The 17,151-nt window shown below is 56.3% G+C and overlaps 1 protein-coding gene across 1 annotated transcript in view; it reads left to right on the top strand.

Moving 5' to 3' along the window:
- The first annotated feature begins 3,573 nt into the window (after positions 1–3,573).
- Positions 3,574–17,151, top strand: part of MYOM2 (myomesin 2) — a 67,094-nt gene continuing 53,516 nt past the window's right edge. The window contains exons 1-6 of the mRNA XM_069573173.1: positions 3,574–3,844; positions 9,288–9,408; positions 10,788–11,006; positions 13,806–13,968; positions 14,062–14,219; positions 15,435–15,527. Coding sequence (XP_069429274.1) covers positions 9,299–9,408; positions 10,788–11,006; positions 13,806–13,968; positions 14,062–14,219; positions 15,435–15,527 — 743 coding nt within the window. The 5' untranslated portion in view covers positions 3,574–3,844; positions 9,288–9,298. The remainder of the gene's footprint in view (positions 3,845–9,287; positions 9,409–10,787; positions 11,007–13,805; positions 13,969–14,061; positions 14,220–15,434; positions 15,528–17,151) is intronic.

The raw sequence follows: 17,151 nt of genomic DNA on the forward strand, positions 1-17,151 counted from the left end.
GGGAATGTGGCCACGTGCGGCCGGGAGTGGGGGAGGGCTAGGCCAGCAGAGCGAGTGAGGGCTGGGGGCCACCGCAGGGATGCCGGGGCCGAGGGGGCAGGCCGGGGGGGTCAGGAGGGGCAGCAGTAGGCTGGGGCAGTGCCTGCACCCTCTGAGCACCCAGGAGGGGCTGGGTCCGGGAGGGAGGTGGGGGAGCAGGGCTGGGGGGGGTTCCCCTGTGCAGACTTAGCTGGCTCGGTGGAGAAGGAGGTGGCGGAGTCTGTGTGGGCTGTGTTTAGATCAGGCCCCTCGGGCCCCAGCCTGGTGGGTGGGGGTTGGCTCGTGCTGCCTGGTTACTGGTGAGATCAGGGCCCCCGGGCTCCACTGACACCCTGGGTCTGAGGCAGGGGCGCCCCACTCAGCGCCCTAGTTGTGTGTGTGCGTGGGGGAGCCACCTGCATTTCTGAAAGTTGTTTGCTTTTGGCTGAGACCCCCCTACACACTGTCTCCATGAAAAGCCCTTCTCAGCTTCACCTCTCTGTGCAGAGCGGGTCCTGCCTGAAGCCGTCCTTGTGATCGTGACTGCTGGCCTTGGGCACCTGGATCACCACGTGGCTGGCTGGAGCTTCATTCGTGTTTCTGGACCTTCATGTCTGCTGAGTTTCTTACATGCGTGGGCTCAGAGCCTTAGCAAACTTAGAAACATCGTGCCGGTTATTTCCTCAGGTACTTCCTTCCGCCCAGCCCCCTCCCTTGGGGAACCTAACGACTCCTGTGGGACCACGTGTGTTACCTGCCTCGAGTCATCCTGCAGCTCTCGGAGGCGCTTATCTTTCCCCGTCTTTTCCCTCTCTGCATTTTATCTTGCTCATGTTCTGTTGTTGTATCTCCAATATTCAATGAGGTTTCGATTCTGAAGTAATGTGGCCTCAATCCCATCAGTGCTTTTGTTGCTGTTTTTCCCCTGTTCTGTCATGTCTGACTCTTTTCGACCCCATGGACCGCAGCACATCAGGCTTCCTTGTCCTTCACCATCTCCCGGAGCTTGCTCAAACTCATGTCCATTGAGTCAGTGATGCTGTCCAGCCTCTGTCACCTGCTTCTCCTCCTGCCCTCAACCTTTCCCACCATCAGGTTCTTTTCCAAAGAGTCGGCTCTTTGCATCAGGTGGACAAAGTATTGGAGCTTCAGTTTTAGCATCAGTCCTTCCAATGAATATTCAAGATTGATTTCCTTTAGGATTGACTGGTTTGATCCAGTCAGTCCAAGGGAATTTTAAGAGTCTTTGCTGTCCAAGGGACTTTAAAGAGTCTTCTCCAGCACCACATTTCAAAAACATCAATTCTTCTGCACTCAGCCTTCTTTATGGTCCAATTCTCATATCCTTACATGACTACTGGAAAAACCATAGCTTTGACTAGATGGACCTTTGTTGGCAAAATGATGTCTCTGCTTTTTAATATGCTGTCTAGGTGGCTCAGATGGTAAAGCGTCTGCCTACTATGTGGGAGACCCAGGTTTGATCCCTGGGTGGGGAAGATCCTCTGGAGAAAGAAATGGCAACCTGTTCCAGTACTCTTGCCTGGAAAATCCCATGGACAGAGGAGCCTGGTAGGCTACAGTCCCTGGGAGCTCAAAGAATCAGACACAACTGAGCAACTTCACTTTCACTTTAGGCTTTTCATAACCTTTCTTCCAAGGAGCAGGCATCTTTTAATTTCCTGGCTGCAGTCACTGTCTGCAGTGATTTTGGGGCCCAAGAAAATAATGTCTGTCACTGTTGCCATTGTTTCCCCATCAATTTGCCATGAAGTGATGCAACCAGATACCATGATCTTAGTTTTTTGAATATTAAGCTAGTGTTTTCACTCCTGGTGGTAATTAGGTATACGTATGCATTGCTAGAAGCAATGTTGACGGAGTCATTCCTTTTGGATCATTGATTAAAGTTTTTCATCAAATTGGGGAGGTTTTTGGCCATGATTTCTTCAGAAACCAGCAGTTTTGCTGTCAGAGGAAGCAGATTTATGGCTTGTGCCTTTATAAGTTCAGTGTGCTGAGCAAAGTAGGAAATGGAATGGGGAAGCCCTCAGCTTTGCTAGCCTGAGGGAGCAGACCCAGTGAGGGGGAGCAGTGGGCCGCCTGCACTGGGCCAGCAGCCGGCCCCTGGGTAAGGTATTTGTGGAGCTCTTCTAGGACACGCCTGCATCAGTGGAGCAGGGCCTCCTGGGATGGTTGTGTGCCGAGGACAAGGTCCAGGGGGCAGAGTCCAGGAGGCAGAGCCCGAGGGGAAAGCCTGCAGCCCCCACGCAGGCTGGCCAGCAACGTGAAGGGAATGGGGTGCACAGGGGTTGTGATGGGCACAGATACCTGTCCCTCGTCGTGTGGCCCATCAGGCGACATCCACAGGGCGCGCACCCAGTCTCCAGGCTCAGGATGGGCCCAGCAGGGGTCAGCTCTGGTGAGCTGCGGTGAGAATGTCAGGATCACTTTCCTCAGTGAGAAGCAAGGCCTTCAGCAGCAGAGGGGTGACCCACCTGGGGGAAGAGCTGGGTTATGGGCTTGGGGCCGGCTCTCCAGGGCCCCTGCTGGCAGCATCTGTTGGTGGGGACCCCCTGCAGAGGTGAAGGCTGAAACGCGTGCCCGGTGCCACTGCGCCCGGCCCTGGGCCTCCCGCTCTCACCAAAGCCTGGAGTCTCCTTTTGATGGGCCTTCGTCCTCTGCAACGTAAGACAATCACCAACGTCTGGCCAGCTGGACACCTGTTCTCTAAACTGTGTTGAAACATTTCTTTTGCTGCTTTCTGAGACAGAATATACAGAAATTAACAAAAACCCTTAGAATATTATGTTACTTTTTTCAAACATTCAAACAGCTTTCTCTGAAGGGAGCATCAGTGCTGGCCCTGTGCTGTAACTTCGAGAAATCCTTACCACTCAACAGATGGGGACGTGGCCCCCTGGCCCAGCAGCCTGGGGGCTGGTGCTGCGGCTGGGTGGGGCCTCGGAGACCAGGGTCCCCCACTGCCCCTCCTCTCGGCGCTGGGGGCCAAGTGGAGGCCGGGGCTCGAGTGTGCCAGTCGTGTGTTATTTATATTTGGACTCGGGCCTCAAGAAACGACGGGCACCCTGCAGTCATCTGGGCGGGTGAGATGCCACGCACGCCTGTGGTAATAACTATAAATAAGACGTAACTTGCCGACTAGGCATGGATCTTCTTTTAGGTGGAAGTTCTGGGTAAATCAACCCCAGGATGAAACCTGGGGTGAAACTCCCAGCTGGAGTCGTCTCTGAAATAAACTTAAAAACCCAGCCAGAACCTCCCCTGTCCGCCCCCCGCCCCGCCCAGGCCACCTCCTTGCACCCACAGCTCAGAGCCCTCTCGGGGTTTGGAGCCCCAATGGTTCAGTGTTCACTGCAGTCCACTCTCTGTGAGAGAGCTGTCTAGGGGCGTCCATTCATGAACCGGAAGACTTTAGCTCAAAAGTGCTGGAAATAGGTCTGTGGACGCCTGTGCAGAGGGAAGCTGGTGGGGGAAGGCAGGAGGGCAGGGGGTGGGGCCCACGCTCCTTTTCTGGGTCAGTTGCCTCAGTTTCCTGAGTGTGAAAGGCACACCTGTTGAGTGTGAGCGGATGCTCTCAGAGTTTCCATTTTTCCAACTTGAACTGGACTTTTTCCCTCCTGAGATCAGGCTAACGATTTACGACACAGGTAGCCCCGTGGGGCCAGGCGTCCCGGGGTCTATAAATAGCATCTCCTCGGCCATAAATGGACCGTGGCCGGGTGTCAGGAGGCAGCCGTGCTTAGCTGCCCCGGCAGATCCTGCGGCCCTGTGAGCCCTTTCCCCTCGGCCAGCCCCTCCTGTGGTGAGTCCCCTCTTCTCTCCTCTGCTCGCGGGAGGCTGGGCAGGGAGGACTGAGGCGTGGGTAGGAGCTGACCGCACTCAAACTCCCAGTGGGTGTTGGGGGAAGAAAGGTGAACCAGAGCAGTCCACTCGGCACAGACAAACGTCAGCCAAGAGTTGGAGTCAAACTTTGAGTTTCTGTGCCAGGATTTGAAACTTTCTATGCTGTTAGGCACTTCTGAGCCCGTCCCAGCCCTCGCACCTTAGCCTGGATTTTGCAGCATCTCCAGGTTCCCCAGTCGGTTGATGGATGTCTGCAACTTTCTGGAGCCTCAGAAATGAGAGTCTCTGGCAGGAGAGGGCAGGTTTGAAGTGGTGTGAAATAAAACTGAATATTTTCTTAAGACAAAAAGAGTGCCCAGGGCCACTGCGCTCTGACCCGGACTGCAGCGTCTCGGGAGGGGACAGCTCCGTGCTTCTAGTTACTGTTTCCAAGAGCTCCCATCACAGCAGAGGGCTGCTCCCCGTGCTCTTCCGTGCCTTATGAGCCTGCACGATTCCCCCTCGGTTCCCCTGAGGGAGCCGGAGTGATGGTCATGCTCTTGAAACGCTGCCCCAGAGGAAGGCAGTGGGGTTGGAAGCCTGCACCCAGGAGGTCTGGGGTGTGGGGGTGGGGGAGCAGTGAGGCAGGAAGGTGTGAGCTCAGTGGTTGGAATCCCATGGGAGGACACAGGCTCAAGCCCTGGTCCTGGCCGGGGAGGATCCTGCATGCCGCACGGTGCCACCAAGGAAACCCAGAAATGCTGATCTCCCTCCATCTCCTGATCTAAGGTCCTGCCCTGATGAATACAGCAGTAACACAGGCTTCCAAGAGCACTCGGGGCAAAGCTCATTGAGTTCTGTCCTAGACTGAGGTTGGATCGTATGCGCAGGGCATCTGTGTGAAGCTCACGCTGAACTAGGGAATTTGGCCCACGTGTTCTTATGGAGACAAGGAAACCAGTGGGTAAAGTTTGCGGGATGAAATCCCCGGATAATCTCCTTTGTTTCTAGTCTCTCCGTTTGTGAAAACTGAGGCAGGCCGCTGGGCTGCTGGAGAGGGCAGTGCTCCTGTCCAGGAAGCAGCGCCTTATCCTGTTTCTCCGTCTAATTTGATCCTGCTTAATCGCCGGGGCGGTGTGGACCAGCTCCCGGGGACTGAAGCAGCAAGGAGGGAGCCGCTAAGACATTCAGTCCCGGGGCTCAGAGGCTATTTGGGGAACACTTGAAAATCTGGCTGCCAGACGTGAGGCGTCAGGCTGCGTCGGGGGTCAGGATTTGAAGGGCTACTCTGTGCTCTGTTGTTACACTGACTTCTGGGCTGAGTAGCTTGGAAAGCCTCAGGGAAAGCAGCCGGGGCGGGGGCCGGCTCAGCGGGGTGGGGGCGGGGCTCCGCGGGGTGGGGGCGGGGCTCCGCGGGGTGGGGGCGGCTGTGTGCTCTGCTTCTCTGGAGGCGCTCTCACCTGCTGTGCTCGTGGACGTGGACTCTGACCACTTTAGCTGCACAAACCACACTTTCTTTTACTACACTTCTTTTACACGGATTAAAGTCCTTCTAGGGACACGGGTGATGACTCCGGTCCGTCCTCACAGGACGGGACCAGGGTGGAGCCTGTCACGGAGGCACGTCCCTACGCCCGAGGACGCTCGTGTTTCATTTCAGGGTCACGATCCCCAAACGTGTTAGGAACACCCGTGGGTGGAGAGCGGTGGCTCCAGGTCAGACGGACGCTCGGCTCTGCTGCCGGGAGCCCGGGAGCAGGCGGCTTATTTTCATCACCTGAGATGGCTTCCTTTCAGGAAAGGTCGCAACTCAAACCGGGACAGAAGGAGAGCACGGAGCTCGAATTGTGTAAATTCATTCACAGTTGAAAACAGCGAACCCCGTGTGCTTTGACCACGGTTGACTGGTTGACTGTGTGCCTTCGGTAGGGAGGATGGTCAGCGGTCAGAGTGGGGTGTTGTCTCTGGCGGTCATAGAGCTGGGGCCGCTGGTGTGCCCAATGTCCCTTGCCCCCTACTCCAGCCCATCTGTTCTCCATGAAGGATGCTGACCCGGGTGGGCGGCGGGGTTAGAGCTGGAATCTGGCCCCAGTGCCTCCTCTCCCGGGACTCACTCCCCTAGGCTGTGCTGGGGGCGGCTGAGGGGTCAGTGCGGGGATTGTTTTCCTAAAGAGGAGAAAGTGGAGGGAGGTCTGTGCAGACAGCACATCACCCCTTCCTATTGGGGGATACCCAGAGGGCAGCTGGCTGTGTCCCCATGGTCCCCTGAGACCCCGGGGCCACAACTCTGGAGCAGGCACTGGGCCTGCAGGCTCGTTTCCATGGGCATCCTCCCCCTGTCTACAGGCCCTGGGCGGGCAGGGACGGGCACTGTCAGGCAGGTTCTAGAGCCCGAGGCCCACCGAGCGGTGCCTGCACAGGGCCTGGCATGGGCTCTGGCTGTGTGGCAGTCCCACCAGCACGGGTTGCAGGCACAAAGGTAGGAGTTCACTGCCAGCCGGGAGCAGCCATCCCCAAGGCCTCTGTATCCTCCAGACGCAACAGGCCAGGGTCCAGGCTTGGCTGGCATGGGCAGGTGCGCCCGCTGTAGGCAGGGTGGATGCAGGGGAGCCTCCTGGATCTCTGGGCAGGATGTCTATTCAGTGAACAGAGAAGCACGTGGGCTGGGGGCTGGGTATCGCTGGGCCCCCAACGTCCTGGGAGACGAATCTCTGGCAAGTCCACAGTCAGAGCAGGGGAAGGGCAAGCATTCCACTGCAGCCCTGTGTCTCCATCACCGCAGAGGGCTCGCCCACAGCAGGAGAGAGTGGGCTCGCCAGCCACCCGTCAGCCCAGCACAAGCCGGGCGCCCACTGCACGTAGAGCCCGCAGGGCGCTGGCTCTGAACAGGACCGGGGTCCCGCCACGGGGCGGCTGCCTCTTTGGGGCGCTAGCTACCACACTCTGAACACATCCTGGCAGCTTATTTTCCCCTGTCACCTTGCCCATTTTTGGACTCTTCCCTCTGCCAAGAAAGGCGACAGATTTGACGGGTAGCTCAGCAGAGACATGTACATATCACGATGGGACAGGACGCCGGTGCAGCAGCAGCTACAGGGCGTCCTGGCCTTCTCTGCTGCATGACTCTTCCCCACGAGTGCACGGTCGATGGGAGAAGGCGTCTCGGAGATAAAGCTGGCTCCAAGTGGTGACCCCTGGCCCCCAACACATGGACTCAGCAACCCATTTCCAGAGATGGAATGTATGCCTTATTAGAGGGGAAACTTTCCCTGAAGATTCGCTCTGAGTCTCTCTCTGGAAAATTGGAAAATCCCAGGGATGCCGTTGAGGGACTGCAGATATTAAAATGATAAGCGCGTGCTTTCAGATACCCCGTCCTGCCTACAGAATTAAGCTCGATGACAACAGACACTAGTGTGCCAGGCACAGATGGCCGCTGGTGTCGGTGTGCGCTCCTCCTTGCGAAGCATGCACATTCAGGCGGAGGTCCGGGTTAGAGAGAGAACAAGAGCGCCAAGGCCACGCCGAGCGCTGGAGGGTCGAGTCCCTCCCAGGGCTGCAGGTGTCGGAACCTGCGCACTTGACCTCAGCGTCATGACATCCCTTTCAGAGCTGGGTGGGATGGAGCGGCTGCGTCTGCATCGGCTCCCTTAGGCGGAAGTTTCCGTTGTGTGTTTACAGTCAGACGTACGCCACGTGCCACCCGCCCGACCCCAGGGATCCGTGGTGGTTGGTTGACTAGCTGGCCTTTAGGAGGGAATTTGGAGATGAATTAGTGTAGAAAAGTATAAAAGGTCCAGGAAGAGCAGTCTGGTGGCATCTGGACCGGGTCTTCTGTGTGCACACAGGGCGTTTCTGTTTGCTTTTGGGAAATCAGCCCCCTCTCTGGCCACGGGGGCGCCTGCCCATCCTCCCCCAAGGGCAGGAGCTTGGCTGACCCTCAAGGACCTTTCCAAGCTCTGCAGTTCCGCGATTCTGGGAGATCACAGTCTGAAGGGACCTGCTTAAGTCCCAGACGAGTAACAGACCCGTGTTTGGAATGTTTCCTCGCCTCCGCTCAGGACTGTGGGTGGCGGTGTGGAGTGGGGGGCCCGCCGCAGGCAGGACCCCGCGCTTGCCCCTCGGCTTTCACCCTGTCCTGTGGGCTGTGCTCTAAGCCAGATCACTCCAGTTTGAACACAGAAGATGAGAGTGGACTGGGGTTCAGGGGGTCTTTGAGCCCCTCTGTCTGGAGGTCAGCAACCACAGGGCCTCGGGGATGCTGTCTGCGCCCCTCAGAGAGGCAGGCAGCTGGGAAGCTGGTGGGCTACCAGCCTGGCCGGCATGTGCAGCACACGCCGCTAACATGCCCCGCTTCAGACCCCCACATTCCCGCTGCAGGGGGGCCCCTGTGTCTGGGATCTAACGCTTGGTAATCTGAAGAGCTGATCATAGGTATAAAGTGCACGGTAAATCTAATGCACTTGAATCATCCCCACCCTGCCCCCTCCAGTCTGTGGGAAAACTGTCCTCTTCAAAACTGGTCCCTGGTGTCAAAAAGGTTGGGGACCGCTGCTCTAGCAGACTTCTTGCTTGGGGAGTATTTAGCCGAAACACGCTCACTTTCCTGCACCCTGCGGGCTTTGAGCTGGGCTCTGCCCCCAGGCCTGCTCCCCACATGAAGTGAGCTGACAGGTCGCCGGTGAGTGGGCCGGGCCACTGGAGAGGTGGGCCTGGGTGGGTCCTGGAGACACAATCCTTTCTCAAGGCCCCTTCAGTCAGGAGTGGCTTCAGCCCCTGCACAGATGCTGAATGTGCCGCACGTGGCTGTGGTCTTTGCAGAATGAAAGCTCTCTTGTTGGGACCCTACGACCCTGTGTCCTGCCTCGCCTTGCTCCAGGGGTGCCCTCACCTGCCCTCCGGCCACCGGCACCTCCCCACCCAGAGAGGCTCTTCTCAAATGGCGCCTTCTTGGCGGCTGCTGGCTGCTGCGCTCCAGGGCCACGTGCCCCACTCCCGCGACCACCCCACTTCCCCGAGGGTTTCGTGCCTCTCTCTGCTTTGTCTCCTCCTCGCACGGGTTCTAAGTGTCTGTGTACTTCTTTGACCTGTGCTTCAGTTATTTTTATCCTTATCACTCGCATTGCTTTCCGTGTTGCCTGAACAAACTAGGTCATCTGTAGACACTGGGTGAGTTTATTAATTAAGTGGAAAGTGTAGCTCAGTCTTCTCATTTTTTATGGACTCAAACAAGAGAGGCAGTCAGGTGCCAGGGGGCCTAATAGGTGTCCAACACTAATTCCTCTTATAGAATCTTCCTTTTGTTCCCTTCTTTCCTTTTAGGAAGGGTTTAGTTAGCTGGAGCTGACTTTCGTGTAGGAATTGCGGCAGCCTGGTCAGTGGAAATGCAGGGCCTCAGCTCTGCCTGTTGCTCTTTCCTGCAGGAGTCGCCCAGATGTCTCTCGTTGCTGTGCCCTTCTACCAAAAGAGACACAAGCACTTTGACCAGTCGTACCGCAACATCCAAACAAGGTACCTTCTGGATGAATACGCGGCAAAAAAGAAGTAAGTCGAAAGTCACTTATACAGAGTGAAGTAAGCCAGAAAGAAAAACACCAATACAGTATACTAACACATATATATGGAATTTAGGAAGATGGCAATGACGACCCTGTATGCAAGACAGGGAAAGAGACACAGATGTGTATAACGGACTTTTGGACTCAGAGGGAGAGGGAGAGGGTGGGATGATTTGGGAGAATGACATTCTAACATGTATACTATCATGTGAATTGAATCGCCAGTCTATGTTTGACGCAGGATGCAGCATGCTTGGGGCTGGTGCATGGGGATGACCCAGAAAGATGTTATGGGGAGGGAGGTGGGAGGGGGGTTCATGTTTGGGAATGCATGTAAGAATTAAAGATTTTAAAATTTAAAAAATAAAAAACTAAAATAAATAAATAAATAAATCAGTGAAAAAAAAAAAAAGAAAGAAAGTCACTGATGAGGCGGCCGATCTCGAGTATGAGCTGTGTCTGATCTTGGAGGCTCCCTAAAGCCCAGAGATGAACTGGTTTGGGGGTTCAGGGACGGCTGTGATCCCCGATGCTCATGCCCAGGGCAGAGAGGGAACGTGGCTGACCCAGCTGCACAGAAAGTTTTGGGGCTACTGCATGACATCCTGGCAGGTCCCAGCAGGTCCTCTTAGATTGGTTCTGAGCCCCGGGTTTAGCTCATGAGGCAGGGATCTTCCTTCACACACCTTCCAGAACTAGAATCTAAAAGCTCACCCAGAAGCAAGGACCATGAGAAGGAAATCCGTGGAAGGGAATGCCTGTGGGACCGAGGTGTGTAGGGGCGAAGTGATGATTGGATGGAAGCTGATCTCAGAGAAAATACAGCTACGTCAATGACAAAGGTAGCTGAAGGTAGATTGCTCTCTGTCTGATGGGCTAGTGTCAGGCTGCAGCTTCATCAGTGAGCTCCTGCGGCGATAATTTAGGAGACGGACGCTGCCACTGGCTCTGGCCTCAGCTCTGCGGCCCCTATATTTAGAGCTGCCCGTGGCCCTTGTGGTCGGCTGCCATCCCAGGGATAAACAGAGCCAAACATTCGCTGCCCCTCCCCTCAGCCTTGGGGAGCTTCAAATCTCTTAAGATAGACATCACTGTGGCCTCAGGCCAGAAGGGCCTGGCGGGCACCTGCTGGCCCCAGAGGGCGGGCGGGGGTGGCAGGGAGCTGAATCTGGGGAGAGGGGCACCTCTGGGGGTGGGCACAGGCAGTGGGGCCGAGGTCACACACCGGGTTGTGTGTGTGTGCGCGCGAGCAGGTAGGTGTGTACGCACAGGCGTGGATGCCCATACATTCCGAGGAGAGGCTGGGGGTATGGAAAGAGGGGTGCTGTTGGTAACTAAACGTTTGTGCTTCTCCCGTGCACCAAGGCGCGCTTCTGCCCAGTCGTCTTTGCAGAGATCGGTCACTCGGAAGTCGTCCTCGCAGAGGGAGTCCAGCCGGGCGGCGTTGGGAGAGACCACCCTGGGGGAGACCACACTGGGGAGGACAACCTTGGGGGAGACCACCCTGGGGAGGACCACCTGCCCGCTGTGCGCCAAGAGGATGAGCAGTGCGCTGGAAGAGGAGGCCCAGGAGAGGAAGCGCAGGTAACCCCCAGTCGCCACCGCCACGCTCGGCGCCCTGGCCCGGGACTGGGGGCTATGCGGTCGGAGAGCGGGGGCAGAGCTGGGGGGGCTCCTGCTGCAGCAAAAGCCACGAGCGGCTGTTTTCGGCCTGTCTTGCTCTGTACCCCCATCGTCTCCACTGGTCCCTGCAAGGAAGCGACCGAGGTGGCTTTTCTGCACCCTCGGGCAGAGGGGAGCGCTGAGGCCCAGGGGACCCACATCCACTTCCCTGTGACAGAGCTGGGCTGGCCTCAGGCCTCTGTCCCCTCCCTGCTAAACACACTTCCCCACCCAGGGAACGTGACTGCCACACTTGGAAACATAGAGATCTAAAGGTGTGAATTGGAGTTTTCAAATTTCCATCAGCAACCTCTAGGGCTACTAGCTAGCTGTGAGCCTGCGCTCAAGCAGGGGACCTTTCAGAGAGGGGCCAGGATGCCAGCCGGCTGTCCGTGTGGACACGGAGCTGCAGGGAGGGGTCTGTGGACCCTCATCCTTCACATTCCTACTGGCTCAGCTCACGGGGAGAAGCTGCCGGAATGGGGCAGGCGACTGAGAATGCTGGGCTTAAAATTATCCCAGATCACAAGAAGCCGGTGGTCAGCTTACTCGAATCTTCTTTAATGCTTTGTATCTGCTCTATTTTTCCTCCTCACCTGCTTATTTCTAGAAATTTCTCCCTATATCTCTAAAACACTCAAAACCAAAAGGAAAAATGAGATTTAGGTCAACGTGTTTCAGTCTGAAAGTTGCACTATGACTAAGGAGTCTGTTTAATGAAAATACTGTAGAGCTGAAAAGATTAGCCTTTATTTTTGAAAATTTGAATTATCTTTAAATGCCTTATGGGAATGTTGTCCTGTAAATTAATTTTATTGTCAAGTGAAGACTTATTTTGTCAAAGAATTAATTCAAAATGTGTACATTAAGAAATTGGGTTTTTATGTGTTGGATTATTGCAGAAAGAGCTCTACTCTACTAAAAGTTTTGGCACAGCAAGTGACGAGACCAGAGCCTTATCACTTTATTTGAACCACCAGTTATATTAATAACTTGGCGTGATCTTCTCCCATAAGCTCCCATTCCTCAGTTTCCTGAGGTGAAATGGATGAGGAAAGTAAACTGGTATTGATCTGAAGAGTTAGGGAGTCGGTTACTGTGACCCATGTGGTTTTAGCAAAAAATGACTTTTGTGACAGTTCTGGCTGTTGGAAGTTTTCCTAAAACATTTGAAGCTGCTCTCTTGCAGTAGCAAATTTGACTCAAGATTTTGATTTTGATTTTGTATTTTGATTCTTGGTGTCTGATTATAATCTTACTGTGTCCCTGGAGCTCAGGGTTAAAGTCAGTCCGTCTGAGCGGGTGCAGTGTGGACAGGGCACCCCACGGAGCCCGGCACCCAGGCTTTGGGTGCTGCTTTTAGGACCTTCACAGGGTTTTACTCTCACAACCCGTGTGCACATCTCGTGTGCACATCTCCCGCATGAAAGATCCTACAAGGTCTTTCCTCCCTTCAAAGTGAGCCTGAGTACAGCTGGAGGTTTTGGTGAGCGGAGCCAGGTTCATGGAGATTTTGTAGCTATTCCCACTCTGTCCTGGCCACAGAGGGGAGCGGGCGTAGGGGGTTTGAGGAGTTGGATGAATTCCAGTCCTGGTGATGATTTACTACTCTTGCTGGCCTCAAGCATTTCTGAAAGCACATATTTATTCCTTATGTCCTGTGGCAGACAGGAGTTTAATCTACAGGACAAATCAGTCTTTGGTGAAAGACGAAACTGTGGCTCCATCAGTGTGAGTTAAGCTGTGAGATCTTCATGTGAGATAAAAGCCCACTGGGCACCAGTGTGCTCTGAAGGGTCTGGGTGTGTCCTCCCGAAAGATACAGCCGATTAGCAGTGTCCCTTTGATGCCTGTCTGTCTATCCTCGGCAAAGTGGGCCTCCCAGTCTCGCACAGCTGTCCAAGGGGTGTGTCGTTAGGGCAGAAGCTGGATGCTGATATTACTCGGCACAGGAGGGTGGGGTCCTGGCCTCCTGGACAAGGACCAGCAGGGACACTTTGTCAGTGTCCTGAGTGAGGGTGTTTGGGGCGAGGGGCAATTCCAGTTCAATTATAAATCACTAGTGGCTGGTGGTGCCATCAACAAGCCCCATACTCGTAGTTTGTACACAGGTCAAGGTGGGACTTCCGATCCTTCAGTCTTGTCAGGACAGTCTGCGGCACATGCAGAGATCCACTGCTGTGACTGTCACTTCGTGGGATCCCTGCAGACAAGAAGGCTCCATTTCTGGTGGCCCGCTTAGCAGGCCCCCGCAGTCTCCAGCGCAGACCGGCGGAGCCACTTGAGTGGGCGAGTCTCCGGGAGTGAAGGGGAGCCGGGCAGCCAGGATCAGGGTGTGAGGAGATGGCCTGCAGCCTGGACACCCGCTGGGCAGGGATGTCGGGGGTCATCTGTGGGCTCATGGGAGGCAGCCCTCTGCAGAAGTAGTGGGCCCCTCACTTCTCCGCCCCTACAGACCAAGAAGCTGCCGACTGTGTGCTCTGGAATACAGACTATTTCACTCTGAATTTGCTAGTTCAGAAGGCTTTACCTGGGTCTGAAATTCCCTCAGACATGGCAGCCTCAGGTGGAGACGAGTGGGTTTTGTGTAACCCCAGGCTCGCGGAACGAGCGTGCGGAGGGGAACAAGCGGAGGGGAGCTCTCGGAACAAGCTCTCCTCCGAGAGGCGGGGTCTGGCCCCGCCCGTGGTAAGCGCTCCCCCTTCTCTGCTGCTCGAGCAGGTACCAGTCGATGGTGGCTGCCTACGGGGAGGCCAAGCGGGAGCGCTACCTGAGCGAGCTGGCCCAGCTGGAGGAGGACGTGCACGTGGCCCGCACCCACGCCCGGGACCAGCTGGACAGGCTGGCCCTGCAGCACGCGGGCAGACACGGCCTGCACCACGCGGTAGGCGCGCGCACTGGGGGCGTCCGGGGGCGGTGGGGTGCTCGGGAGCCCGGGGCGCCCCCCAGCGCCCTGACCATGCCGCGCCCCGGACAGGTGGACGACAGGCTGGCCTGGGAGCGGCACTGGTTCGAGGATCGAATAAGCCGGGCACCCGAGATCCTGGTGCGGCTGCGCTCGCACACCGTCTGGGAGCGGATGTCAGTCAAGCTGTGCTTCACGGTGCAGGGGTTCCCCACCCCCGTGGTGCAGTGGTGAGTGGGCGCCCTTCGGGGGGCCCGGCTGCTCGCCTCTGAAGGCTCTGCAGCCTTCTGCTTACCTGGGTGGATGGAGAAGGTCCGCGTGCAGGGAAGCCGGCACCCGCTCCAGGGAACAACACACAAGACCCACCGGGAAAGGCAGCCGTGAACGCGCCCGGGGGCCTGGGCAAGCGGTTTCATTTCACTGCAGTTGAGCCAACTGATTGTCTAGAGGACTGTTATGTAAAACCCGGGAATTCCCTGGAGATCCCCTGGTCAGGACTCTGAGCTCTTGCCGTGGCAGCCTGGGGTTCCAGTCCGAGCTGAGGAACTAAGATCCTGCAAGCAGCACAATGCAGCTGGGAAAATACAATAAAGTAAAATAAAACCAGGTTCCCTGAAATGACCCGCGTTGACACCCACGGTTCTGCTTTTACTCCTGTGAGTGGAGACGCTAAACTCCAAGGCCCTGGAACCACAGGGCAGAGTTTCTGGAGCCTTGAGATACTGGCAGATGAAGTCTCTAAGCCCATCGACACTTGGTTTTGCTGTACATTGCTAAGCTGACATATCTGTCCATTCCCTTCCCGCTTGCTCATGCCGGGTCCCTGGGGCCTGTCTGGCCACGGAAGACGTTTTGCTCGTGTCCCGGGTTGGGTCTCTTGGCAGCAGAGGAGACAAGTGTCACCTGGCTCCTCTGGCTTCTTGATAGGCGGGCTAGGCAGACTGGGAGCTGCCTGCCCTTGGTCTTGGGGAGCCGCGATCCTGCGGTCCTGGGGGACCACTTGTCCAGCCTCCTCCCAGTGAGACCAGAGTGGCTGAGTCCCGGTGACCCTGTGGCTTCCAGAGGCTGTACCAGGGCCTGACCAACCTAGGCTACATTTTTTCTTGGAATGACGTATCCTGAGTTTCTAGCGAGTTCCAGGGGACCTTGGCCCATGCTCTGTTGCAGGTTGAAGGTTGCCCAGGTCGTCCGAGTCTAGTGAGAGCCGCCCCCTCTTAAACAGTTGAGGGGGGGTGCTGGACCTTTCTTGAAGCTGCTCCCCTTGCCCATCCACCTGAGCTGTGAGCAGTGACTCAGGCAGAAGCAGGGAGATGATGCCTGTATGTGTGTGCACACGCGTGTGTGTGAGTGTGGGGCCAGGCGGGGGCAGGGATGGAAAACGAGCAAGGTCGGGACACGGGCCAAACCTCCACCTGCCTTCACACTCAGGCGCTTCCCTTGTTCAGGTATAAAGACGGCAGCTTGATCTGCCAGGCCGGGGAGCCGGGCAAGTACAGAATTGACAGCAAGTACGGCGTGCACACACTGGAGATCAACAGGTAAGCGCCCAGACGCCTGCCCGGGTGGCCAGGCCCCAAACACGGGAGCAGAGGCCAGCTCACTCCACGTTCCGCACGGCGCTCCTGGAGCTTCTGAGTTAACTATTGGCGGGAGACATAAGTGTCCCTCCGTCTCCCTGGTGGCAGCTGAGGGGTGTGGACCCGAGCTCTGCCCAGGCTTCTGCTTTGGACACAAAGGGATTAGGTGGTTTAGATGGTTTATCGAAGGACGGTGGCAGCCAGTCCAGGTGTGCGGCCACGGGGAAAGCTGAGATGCCCTCATGCCCGCCCACCAGCCGGGCTGAATCTTCTCCCAGGTTTGGGCCACAATCCCTAAGCTCCACTCTTCAAGGAAACGTGACTTTTTTTTTCTCCTCACAATAAATTGGAAACATGTAATAAATACAGGTGGGCTTCCCAGGCGGTGCTGGTGGTAAAAAATCCACCTGCCAGTGCAGGAGACCTAACAGGCTCAGGTTCGGTCCCTGAGTTGGGAAGATCTCCTGGAGAGCACAGGGCGGCCCGCCCCAGAGGTCTTGCTGGCGAATCCGTGGGCAGAGGAGCCCGACGGGCTATGGTCCGTGGGGTCGCAAAGTCAGACACGACTGAAGCGACTAAGCATGGGCACATACGCAATAAATACAGATGCGTAAAAGATAGTGAAGTTCATCCCTGTTCCCAGCGTCTGGTGTCAGTATTCTGGTGAGTTTACAGCACTGCTGTTTCTCTTATGCGACACTCACCCTCCATGCATACTTCAATTTTTTTTTTTAACAAAAAGTGAAATTCTGCTGTTCATTTTCTTTCTGCTTTTCTGAATACATAGCTTTACAAAAAGATCATAACATTATGCAGGTTAATGAGGACAGAGGCTAACAGGCTGCAGTTAAGGTTAGAGTCTGTGTTGAGTCATGACTTTGTTTCTCTGAAGTAAAGCTGAGGCTGCTTAGAACAGCTGGAGGCCCCACTGGCACTGTTGACTGAGAACCTACTGTGTGCCCCACACTGGGAGCTTGGGATAAAGCAACCAGAAGCTGGCTTCTTGACTTGGAGGTCTAGCACACGGAGGTGAGCTGTGCACGTCAGGAAAGGAGAATCAGGTCAGGGTGACCTGGGCACCCAGATCCGCACATGCAGCCCGGCCCTGGGGCGGGTGTTAGCTGAAGGGGCACATCTTTGGGGAGAAGCCGTCTAAGGGCCAGGCCTGCAGGTGATGGAAGAGGACGGGGGCTCCCAGGAGGGGCACTGCCCTGGGGCTGCGGCAGTTGGCGGGCATTGCAGAGCAGGAGGGCAGAGACGACTGCCCCCACCTGAAGCCATCCTGCTGGGACCGTGGCTGCTGTTGGGCACAGGGGGGAGGGCAGGTCTGACGGGTCCCCGAGAGTCACTGCTGCGAGTGGCAGGAGGGTGGGTGGGCAGTTTGGCCAGAACATAGGGAAGATGGCAGCATGTGGGCAGGTGGACGGGGAGGGGGGGGTGAGGAAAGGTTTCGAGAGTGGAGCAGGAGGGTTTGTGATGGAGTGGCCAGGCAGTCCCGTGTCCGCTGGGGTGTGGGCAGCTGAGGGATGGTGGAAGCTGGGCATCCATGCTCCTTCGAGTCCTAGAATTTCCGAAAGTGTCCACA

Source organism: Ovis canadensis, chromosome 26 (genome assembly GCF_042477335.2).
Source record: "Ovis canadensis isolate MfBH-ARS-UI-01 breed Bighorn chromosome 26, ARS-UI_OviCan_v2, whole genome shotgun sequence".
Classification (NCBI taxonomy): Eukaryota; Metazoa; Chordata; class Mammalia; order Artiodactyla; family Bovidae; genus Ovis; species Ovis canadensis.